The sequence below is a fragment of the Papilio polytes genome, unplaced genomic scaffold (genome assembly GCF_000836215.1).
Source record: "Papilio polytes unplaced genomic scaffold, Ppol_1.0 DF823991.1, whole genome shotgun sequence".
In the NCBI taxonomy this organism is placed as follows: domain Eukaryota; kingdom Metazoa; phylum Arthropoda; class Insecta; order Lepidoptera; family Papilionidae; genus Papilio; species Papilio polytes.
In genome coordinates, this window is record NW_013525213.1 from 1,808,359 (window position 1) to 1,820,609 (window position 12,251).

The 12,251-nt window shown below is 32.9% G+C and overlaps 1 protein-coding gene across 1 annotated transcript; it reads left to right on the forward strand.

Annotated features, from left to right (window-relative positions):
* The first annotated feature begins 132 nt into the window (after positions 1-132).
* Positions 133-11,767, forward strand: LOC106101404 (carbohydrate sulfotransferase 11). Its single transcript, XM_013280635.1, has 4 exons — positions 133-625; positions 1,279-1,536; positions 4,336-4,540; positions 11,120-11,767. The coding sequence occupies exons 1-4, from the start codon at positions 353-355 to the stop codon at positions 11,347-11,349; spliced, it is 966 nt and encodes a 321-aa protein (XP_013136089.1). The 5' UTR covers positions 133-352; the 3' UTR covers positions 11,350-11,767.
* Positions 11,768-12,251: the final 484 nt, after the last annotated feature.

The window sequence follows — 12,251 nt, forward strand, 5'->3', positions numbered from 1 at the left end:
CACAGATAACTAATACCAGTTAATGTCACCTACTCTATGACCTGACCAGTCAAAAACTTTCATTCAGTTCTGTTCGACATATATTTTCATTCGTTCATTCTTTTAGTATTGTTTTTGATACAGTGGGAGATGTTAGTGTCAGTGGTTTAAAAAAAATATATTTTACGAAAACTTTAAATTGTAAACTTCAAAATGTATCTTGAAACTTAATTTTATAAGTGAAACATAATCTAATTTTGTGTTTAAATAAAAATAAAATGGTTTTATAGTTTAACAAGTGCGATTTACACATGCCCTACATTTAAAAAGTAACTTACATTTTGTTTTTAAAGTTTTGATTCACCGATATTTTATGTGTGTGTTATGGCGAAAGATGCATTCTTGGAACGGGAATTTCATGCTGTTCCTGGGCGTATTTTTTTGCGTAAGCGGGAACGAGAATGAATCGACAAACGAACATTCTTTGGAATTGACCCAGTCCTTGAACTTGGCGCGGCAAGAGCTTATACAGGAAGCATGTCGTCGATTTCCCTTGAATTTGAGTTTGGATGATTTACCGCCAAATCAACTCGAACATATACTTGTTGATGATGAACACAAACTTCTTTATTGCTACGTCCCAAAGGTGAGTCTGTGAAGGTTAACCAGTATTTCATAATCATTGTCCGCGTGTCTAAAATCGTCATTCTGCTCATCACTGTGATTTTTCACTAACATGCTAACAAATAAGTAATTTATATACTAGCTTTTGCCCGCGACACCGCCCGCGAGCATTTAAAAAACTAAAGTGAGGAGCCTATGTGTTCTTCCAGATTATCCTCCACATCTTTGCCAAATTTCATCGAAATCCGTTCAGCCGTTTAGGTTACAATTTCTAACAAACATCCATCCATCTAAACTTTCTCAATTATAATAGTAGTATGATTAGTATGATTTTAATAGACTTAGTCAATATTTAAAAACTCTTTAATTTATTTAAAAAACAATATAATTTAATTCGACAGCAATCATTATCAGGTTTTAAATACTCATTGTGTTAGGATTTTGGTGTTTATAAAATAACATTTAAAAACCAATTATTTTCAAGCACATGTAAGAAGTTATTTTGCTTTTAGTCTTCGTCTGGTGTCTAAATAGCTACAACCACCTACAATAAAGAAGAAAGGCAGTATCTATAAATACGTATTTATTTAAAAACAAAACGATTAACAAAAATTAAACATTGCTTATCACTATCTTGATTGTCATTTGTTTTATTTTTAATCTGTATAATTTAAGGTGGCGTGTACGAATTGGAAACGTATACTGATGATATTGGCGAGTAAATGGAATGGTACTGATGTACTAGCGATTCCCGCGAGCCTCGCTCACTCGCCTGGAATGTTCCGGAACTTGAGCACCGTGCCCAAAGAAGACAGGCAGATTATGCTGGATAATTATAACAAGATGATAATAGTCAGGAATCCCTTTGAAAGGTTGCTGTCGGCATATCGGAATAAATTAGAAGGAGATACGCAGAGCGCGAAGTATTTTCAGGTATTGTTGATAATGTTTAAAATATAACATAATTGTCCCTTTCCACCCTTTTCTTAAGAGGAAACGATGGGAAGGAAAAGCGGATTTGACGGTGGAGGAGGCGCATACGAGAGGGAATCGCCCTCTTTATGTGCATCTCCTCCGTAAATTAAGAGTAGGCAACGCATCTGCAATTGCGGATGTTTATGGTCAGTGGTCGCTTTCCATTTTGGTGGATTCTGGTGGCCGCTTGTTCGTTTGCCACCTAATATAAAAAAAAAACCTTTTCATCAATCTGAAACTAAAAAATAAAAGTATAGCCTATGGTAACAGATAAACTATCTTTCTAAAGAATGTTTAAAAACCCAACCCAGTAGTTTTTAGGTTATTTTATTAAATACAAAAACACAAATCATTCCTCCTTATAATATTGGTATAGGCGTCTTCGTGAAATAAAAAAAAAAAACAATACAAAATACGGCCTATCTTATTCAGATATATTACCATTCTAATGGAGAAAGTTTTTTTTTTAAAAATCGGCCCAGTAGTTTCTGCGTGAATCAAATACGTACAAAAATCCTAAAATCCAAAAATTCCTTCTTTGTAATATTAATGTAGATAAGAGAGTTTAAAGAACTAAGTGACTCACTCAGAACTCTGAGTACATTTAGTAGCTCTTCTAATTTTCTAACAGTCTACACTGTTACTAAAGCTATACTTAGCGAGACCAGATAGAGTGCGGCAGTAATTACTTTTAATAATAAAATTTAAAAGCAAATAATAGTTACTATAGGGATTGAAAATTAAGACCGCTTATGTTTTTAGTATTATTTATAACTAAGTATGTTAATATTTCGTGTAATAATAATTTAAAAATAGTATTGCGTTAACGGAAATCTTCACCAGGCTAAAACGGATGTTATATACTTTGTATGTTATAATTACTGGTAATTAAGTATTTCGTTTGTTAGTCGGAAGCAATGGCCAACGGTAAAACAATATGACTATGCAAAAGAATTATAAAATTAGTTGTATAAATGTATCGTTGGAAGTTTTAATTAATATTACTAATATTATAAATGCGAAAGTTTAGATGGATGGATGTTTGTTAGCGTTTGTAGCCTAAACGGCTGAACGGATCTCCATGAAATTTGGCACAGATTTAGAGCATAGTCTGGAAGAACACATAGGCTACTTTTTATCTCGGGAATAGTTACGGTTCCCGTGCGATTCATTAATTTAGTTTTTTAATGTTTACTCGATCATTCTGCAACGGTTCAACATATCTTATTGAAATTTGGCACAGATATAAAACAAAGTCTAGAGTACACATGGGATAAGCTTCATCCCCGCGAAATGTCCGGTTCCCGAGGGATACGTAGCTATTTGTAATTTATATAGTTCGTATGTTTTCTAATGCTACGCGGACGAAGTTGCGGGCAACAGCTCGTTTATTATATTACATACTAATATCATAAATATGAATGTTTAAATGTTTGTTGACTGAACGGCATTCGCTGTAATTAGGCACAGATGTCTTAGTCTGGTAAAACACAGGCTACTAAGTTATTTTAATCCACTCTAAAGTATACGCGGACAACTAGCATGATAGTTTTGTAAGAAAAGAGTTTCTATGAGAATTTCGCGAAAATATTGCAGTTTCATCATCATCATCATCGTCATCATCTGTCTCCTTGTCCTACTCCCCAGGGTCGGCGCAACAGGTTTTTATCTTCCACATAACTCTATCATACGTCATCTCAGTCATCACTTCCTTTTTGACCATGTCACCTTTTACGCAATCCATCCATCTCTATATCAGTTTGTCTATAGCAAAAATTTCTTTGATTCAGATCAAAATAATTAACTTTTATGTCCCACTTTTCGTATCGTATCGTATTGGTTACATAGCTTGTTTTTTTCATTCACTCACACATTCACAAGCATTTTGTTTATTACTTTTTCGGTCTACTTGGTTATTCGAGTTTGGTAATTTGTAAAATAGACCTGAATCGTAACGTATTAAAAGTTTTAAATTTTCTACGCGCTTTATTCCAGCTATAAGCCTAGCTTGTTAAATCATTGTACTTTTTACTAAAACTTATTAAAAACATACCAAAATAATTGCGAAAACAATCATTATCATATAATAATAGTTAGCAATTTCACTTTACTTTATCTTTTGTCCACAAAATGAGAGTAATTGATGTCTTCTAGACTTTTTGTACTGTGTAATTTGTACTAATAAAAGAATTTAATAAGATATTTCTGGTTCACATTAGCACAGTAACCTATGCATATTCATAATCTGGGTCAATCTCACACAAGGAAAGGTCGAGACCTCCTAACTTAAAATTACCAGCACATATTGCTATCTCAGTTTATTTCAACAAAACGATAAAGCTGAGAATATTTCTACCTTTTGAACAATGGAAATTCACTATTTAAAGATAAAATGTTTGTTTGTTTTTGTAAATTGAATAACAGAGTGTTACGTTACGACTAACTACAGTTCAGGGTATTTAATAATGAAGATAAAATTGAAAATATTAGTTGTAAGTCCACATTACTGGGGAAGCATGAAATAATGATTGAGTACTAAGACAGAGTACAAAGTATGAAGTATTCCTTTCTTGGTTTATTCACGACAGAGGGTCACAGAATGCACTATTCTCCCATACATATCTACCAACCGACATATGAATTCATTGCCTTCTTACTTACACTCTTTGGTCTCCTACGCACTACTTCAAAAATGAATTGCCAACCTTTTTTTTTTTACTTAATTCTTTAGCGTATTTCAAGTAAATAATTTCACAGGATAGAGTGGGCAAGAGGATAATCCGAGCGTATCGTGAGAATCCTTCAAACGAATCGCTGGCGCAGGGACATGACGTCACGTTCAAGGAGTTCGTGTTATTCCTCACTAACCAGTCTGAGGAGATGGCAGACGTGGTAAACAATGAGCACTGGCAGCCCATCACCAGTCTATGCCATCCGTGCCTTATCAAGTACACGCTAGTTGGTGAGTTGATTTGTTGATATGCTTGCGATCTTGTAATCTCAACGCAAGAGGAACTGCGTATTCTTAAGTAACAGTTCTATTCAAACTTTATGACAGCTCGTAATTTTACATGAGACGCTGCGCATAATCTAATTTTAAGTAAGGGATGTAAAGGAATGTGGGGTAGAATTTACCTGTTCGCGTTTTTTTGCCGCCATAGCGGCCCATTGACCTATCTGGCCATCTAACTTTGAATATTTGCGCTAAAGGTGATTACGAGCTGCCATAAAAGTTGAATCTTATAATACTAGGGTCATTTTAGAACTCTGTTGAATTTACTAGTGTTGCGGATGTCTATGGGCGTCGTTGACCACCTCTGTGTACCTGCCGCTCGTTTGCCCCCTTCTCATATAAAAAAAAATACTAGTTGATTTTTGTTGTCTAACTAAACCTATAATCAAGTTTAATTTCATAATAGCAATGAGTATTAACATCCTTTTAAAACGTTAACTATACATTTTTTGTGCTTCGCTTACTTACCATTATAAATTCAAGGTAGAACCGTACATAACTGCGATATGATCGGTCTATGTTATTGAAGGATTTTGTGGGTTTTACCGCGACCGACTTGTTTTGATACGTGTTGAAATTTTCCATCTTTGTTAACTATTTTTTAATTAGCGACATGTATCAATTTTATTTTTGTTTATTTCTGTGAATAAATAATAGGTAGCATTATTTAGTCTTCGATTATATTATTAATGTTATCAGTCCCAAGTGACACTAATTTCATGTTAATTCTCGTTAAGTTGCTATAAATGATAAGAAATAATACATTTATGCCAATAGGTCAATCTAGTGAACTTAGATCTTCTATAATTATGTAAATACTAGTTATTACCCGCGAAATTGCATGCAATAATTACTTCGAGTGTTTGCAAATTAAAAATCATATGAAATCTGTCTGATTGTCTAAAAACAGAAAAAAGCCTAACTAAAAAATATAAAAAAAGTTTTTTATTTGTAAATGATTCTTTTTCTTATTCCATATGCAAGATTTTTTTCCTTGAAGATCTAATATTAGCACTTCGATTCTACATCTGTGGTAAATCAAACTGGCATGTAATTATCTGAAAAATAAACATTTCTATAAAATGTCTTGCTTGTCTTTATAATATCGTTGTCTCTTTTTTTTCATAAAAAATTAAAGAGATGACGATATATTTAGAATCTTATTTTGATAAATTCTACCCTGTTTTCATATACAATAGACAGATTTATAAATTACGTCTTTACGGTTGTTAATTGCGTCATTTGTGATGGTGCGAATTACGAGTTATAAAACATTAACGCAGAATGCTTTTGTGTTCATATACTATACGCCATTAATTTTAATCAAAATCAATTTCGTTTTGTACTTATTATTCAAATATATTTTTGAATAGAATACAGTTTTAATACGGTTTTTGAACATAAACTTCATAAAATTATTGACCGGTCCAACGAAAGGACGTAACTCATTTTTTGAGTTAACTTTTTGTGTTTTTTTGACCGACTTACCAAAAGAAGGAGGTACTCAATTCGTCTGTATGTTTTTTTTATGTGTGTTACGGCATAACTCCACCGCTGGTAGACCAATTTAATAATTCTATTTTTATCCGAAAGGTAATTCTTGCAGGTGGGTTCCATTTTTTTTGTTTGATTTTTAGAGTCAAAGACTACGACGTAGTTAAATAGTTTTTGTTATTTTACGTTTCATTTAGTTGTAAAGTCGAATTTATTATTACAAAATTTTCCTTTTGTAACGTCCATACATTTGTTAGTTGTAGATTCTCGTGCTCATTAAAAACTCGTTACGTCGTTGGCAGCGTTTTTTAGACGTCTACAAGGTTCTTTAGATGAAATTATAAGCTACATATTTTTTCTGTCAGTGACTACAAATAAATTTAGGATAATTTTCGACAATATTTTAGAAATAAGACAACGAAAAAGAAATAAAAAAACGACAAAAATTTAGACAATAGATGTAATCTATACTAATGTTATAAAGAGTAAAGATTTGTATTTGTGGATTTTTGTATGTATTGAAATAACTCAAAAACTACTGGACCGATTTCAAAAATTCTTGGACCATTAAAAAGCTATGTTATCACTGAGTAACAAAGGGTATAGTTTTAATGCGGGCGAAGTCGCGAGAACCAGTACGAGATATTTTTGTAGTATCGTGACGGTAAACTTAAGGTTAGAAAAATAATGCTATTAGAAGCTACTAACGAAGGTATACTAATAACTCATTCTTTGGCTTTCTAGACGTCTGCAAACATCGTTTATCATCATTCATTTAACATGACTGCAAGACATGTGTAACCTTGGGACACTATTTGTCGTAATCGTTTCCAAAGTTGATGACAATCAATTCGGTTGATAAATTAGTTGACCTCGTTTGTCGTCGGTAAATGACAAAGGGCCACATTGAAGCAATTTAACAATTAAATGTATTACAGAATACACTCGTGAGTGCAGGCTTATCTTACTAATCCTTCGAATATTATAAATGCGAAAGTTTAGATAGATACTTGTTAGTTTGTAAACTGCTGCGTTTAGACTACAAATGGATCTAGATAAAATTTGGCATAGATGTAGAGGATAGTCTAAATGAATACATGGGCTACCTTCTTTTGTGTTTTTTTTTTAATTCTACACGGACGTAGTCTAAAGCTATCATTTATATAAAGCCCGCGACACACGGGTAGTTTTATCTGAACAATCCGATCGTCCAGATAAATCAAACAAAACTGGCAACTGTGCAGTTCTGCCTACACAAGTTAGATTTATCTGAACGGTCTGTCTGTTCAGATGAGTCGTAAATATGTACCGGGCTTTACTTGTAAACGTAATATAGAGTTGTTGTCAGTTGTGAAGTTATTGATTTCATCAGGCCATAGTCATGCTATAGCTAATCATTACTAGCAGTCAAACTTCTCCGTAACGAGTACCGACTTGAAAAACGCATGCGTCAATGCCGATAATATTGTGTACATATCCGGCCTACTTTAACTACCTAGAATTCAATAGATAATAAATCTAAAACTAAAAATAGAATAGATTTGGAAACCGGTCCTAAATTTTTTTTTCGTTCTTCGTTTGATGGTCAATAATTTTATTTCTATGCTAATATTATAAAGAAAAGATTTTTAGTTTTGGATTTTTGTACGTATTGAAATAACTAAAAAACTACTGGACCGATTTCAATAATTCTTGCACTATTAAAAAGCTGAGTAACATAGGGTATACTTTACTAATTTTTTTTTACACGGGCAAAGTCGCGAACAGCTATCTGTTGCTGTATAAAATAGACTTCCAAGCTGATTGTATATATAAGTCCCTTAGTGTTGATTACTCTCAGTATTTTAGTGATTCACTATACATTCCTGCAGTCTCTGTAACCCTTATAAACGTATACAACTTCGAAATCCAGTTTGAATCTGTGTTTAGTACATGTATAAGTAATCAACCCCGATTTCTACATCCAGTGACTTCTGCATCATGTTCTCATAGTTGCAACTGAATACCACGTTTTAGTCTGATGTTAGAACTTACTTTTTGACCGACTTCCGAAAAGGTACTCAATTCGTCTATATGTTTTTTATGTGTTACGGCATAACTCCGCCCCTAGTGGACTTGATAATTATTTATTTATCCGAAAGGTAGTGATTGCATGTGGGTTCCATTATTTTGTTTGAATTTTGTAGTCAAAGACTACGGCGTGGTTAAATAGTTTAGCTCTAAATCGCGTGACGAAAATTGGAGTCTTGCTTTTGTGATAATGCGTTATAACTGGACACTAAACCGTTGATTGCATACATGTTTTTTTTTGTCTATGGCATGTACAATTGAATCAGTTGAACTAGAAATTCATTAAAATAGTTTAAGTAGTATCTATGTTCTTTTGCTAAGGCCATAAGTCGGCAGAAATACCGATACTCTTTACGTAAAAAATATAATAATATGTTTGTGGTCACGAAATCCGCTTATGAATCTAAACTAATTGATGCGAAATAATAAGAGTTCGTAATTTACCACATTTTTCATAAGATTTTATTTGGACTAGCTGTTGCTCAGGACTTCACCTGCATAAAATTAAAAAAAAAAAACAGTAAAATACAGCCTATGTTACTCAGTGATAAAATAGCGATGTGATAATTTAATGATGCAAGAATTTTTGAAATCGGTACAGTAGTTTTTGAGTTATTTCAATACATACAAAATACAATTATTTGCTCTTTAAAATATTAGTATAGAAGAACTTATATGCTTAAAAACTGCTGTTAATTTTTACCCCTTATTAAATGCGGTCGTGATAGTTTTCTTTGTTAAACTCCGTTTGAGATAAATCTAAACAGTTCGCTGTTAGAAGTCGAGTTCACGCAAACAGGTTTTTAAATATACGTCATCCCGTACGATGTAGACGAGATTAAAAAAAAAACCGACCATAAGTTTTTGCCGTTGACGTCTCTGCAGTTTTTGTAATAACTTTGTTGATATTTTACCCGCTACCAGTACTAACTAGTACGAACAGATCGTATAATAAATAAAAATATGAAATTCAGGAATTACATTTTATTTTTAACTTATAAAATAAGAACAAGTTACATATAGTTTTTGTCAGTACATTGAGAGAGATAAACATAACCGTGTAAGAAGGATAGAGAATGAAATGTTCAGCCATCTCTTTCTGTCGGACGTTAAAACGTCGGAAGAGGCCGTCAGTATTCTTGATATAGGAAAGGCATAATTTTAGATCAACTACCCATAGTCATTAGACCGCCATTTTTTTACTTAAGGCTATCGATTGATATAATAATGTTTGAGAATTATATAAAAACTTATATTTTGTTACTTTGAGTAAGTAAAAAATGAATAGATGGATGGATGATTGTTAAAATTATCAGAACCGCTTAATAGATCTTTATGAAATTTGGCACAGATGTCTACATCGTCTACGTTCTAACGTAATCTAAAAGAACACAGGCTTCTTACTAAGTTAATTCCATGCAGAAGAGTCTCTTGCAAAAGCTGATTGAAAAAGAGCAACTGATTGATGAGCAAACAAATGATTTAAATTTTAAAATATTAAACATAGACAAGCCTTGCATTTCATAAAGACACGTCACTCATATCGACCAATCAACGACCAATGTCCATGTCACGCTATCACAATTTTTGAATACATATGCATAAAAATCGTGTTCCAATTCAATACATAAGTAATGTCACCTAAAACAATTCGTAGCAATCAATAATGTGTAAAGCCCTATCGTTAATTGACACGTTATTCGGCACTAGCTTTTACCCACAACTCCGTCCGCGTGGAATTAAAAATAAAACAAAAGTGAGTAGCCTATGTGTTCCTCCAGACTATTCTCTTCATCTATGTCAAATTTCATCAAGATCCGTTTAACAGTTTAGGCTACTAACGCTAACAAACAACCATCTAAACATTCGCATTTATAATGTTAGTTAGATTAGATTTAAGATATGCGTTTTTTTAAAACGAAAACCTATGTCAAGGTCATATTATAACATGGCCGTCCATTTGACATCCTTGCATGTACGACAAATTAAATTTATTTATTAACTAACACAAAATTCAAAATTAAATTATAAACGACCTTGGGTTTAAAAATACTGTTTGAACTTGAGACTGGTCAAAGTTATCTCATACTTTTATGCTTTCATACATACCTCGATGTTCCTGACCTTTACGATAACTCTTGGTTAATTACCTATTTACATTATTCCAATCCAGTGACCGAATTTCCGCTGGATTAAATGTTCAACACATAGAAATGGTGTGTGGCTGATGCTGGACTGGTTTCATCGACTGTAATGTGAATTAGGCAATATTTAAAGTGTAACTTGATTATTTCAAATTAGTAATTTGCGTAAATATTACTCATATAATATAATAAACTGTATTCAGATAAAACAATCATAATTAATGTACCCTAAATTAAAACTTAAACTGCTCACGTAGTGTAAAATCAAGGGTCGATACCCAGACAAAGCGAAACCAAACGCTTAGCAAATATTCGTATGTACATTGGACAATACCATTGGGAATCAATATACGTAACAAGAGACATGTTTAAACTGAGATAATAATTAAAGATGACGTCAAAGATGTCTGATCGATTTGTGCAGACACGACAGAATCAAGTCTACAGAAAATAAAGATTGCTGCAAAAGTTCGTAAAGTAATGTACATAATTTCAACATTATTTCTTTCAACTTTAAACAAACAATAGTTTTATAACGGTGAATAACAATAGAGATTGCGACAATTAACGTCATAATTAATTTTATTTAATTAAACTCAAAATCTGCAATTAAACTAATGTTAAAATGCTGAATTAAAACAAATTGAAAACAAAGTTATTTAATAAACAGAACTATTTGTTTGAACAACAAAATTTAAATTAGTTTTAAAACACGTTTAAGCATTCTAAATATATTTCCAGTTGCAGCGCAAACGTATTAGAAACACGTACTAACCATTTCAGTATAACAAAAATTTATTGAATTTCTTTCTATCCCCAGGTAAATACGAGACACTGCTGGACGATTCTCTTCTAGCTTTGAACACTATAAACGCTTCCTACATCCAGTTTCCCAGACTGGCGCACACTTCAGGCACTGCTGAAAAACTGCACAAATATTTCTCCCAACTCGACCTACCTCTTATAAGACGTCTGTACAAACTATACAAATATGATTATAGAGTATTCAATTACGATTTAGATAATATAGTCGGCTATGATCTTGGATAGAGCAAGGTTGAAGGTCGGTTTAAGTATTACAAGGGCCCTGGGCGGGATTTCAAAACTTCTGTAACGCCCTTTATCTCTGGCGCCCTGGGCTGACGCACCACTTCGCTCTACCCTAACGCCGGTACCGTGTACTTCGAGAACCATTGGTATTTTTGACTAGTGAAAGCTGTTTTATGTACAAAGATGTGTTTTTAACACGAATATGAGTACACTTATGTTGTAGTTTTAGAATTATACATAAAAAAGTTCTAACTCACGCTGTTCTGACAGTTTTAACTGAAGATTTAAACTGTTCAGTTAAAACTGTCAGAACTGTGCGTGTAACTAGCTTTAGTACCAGTTTAATCTAAGATATAATGCATCTATTTATGTAAATAACATAAGTTGTATGATGTATGTATGAGTGAGAAAAAAAAAAGTATTATAAGAGAAACGTTATTGATAATCATAAAAATCGAAGAGGGCATGTCCCACCACGACTGATTGAGGCCCAGGAAGCTTAAAGGTGACGTCACTGTCAGATAAGGAAACAAAATCCGATATTTCCATCAAATTATAGACGTCGGATTATCAGACAATTTACACTTTGGTGGGACAGGCCTTTGGTGTCATAATATGTCATTTTATTCCATGTAATTTATGATTTACTTTACAATTCCAATTTTTAAACAGATTTATCTATACTATTATAATAAAGCGTAAACTCACACTTCTTTGTTGCCTAAGATGTCAGCAATTACAGCATATTTTTGAATAATTCTGTTCTTAATAAAAAGCCCCACACTTACGTCACGCTTTAGGCTATATATTTTCACGTCATTAAACTTGGGGGGTAAATATTTTGGATAAAAACCCTAATCTGGGAAAGAGACCATAAATTGCTGTCAACATCAAGGAAGCAA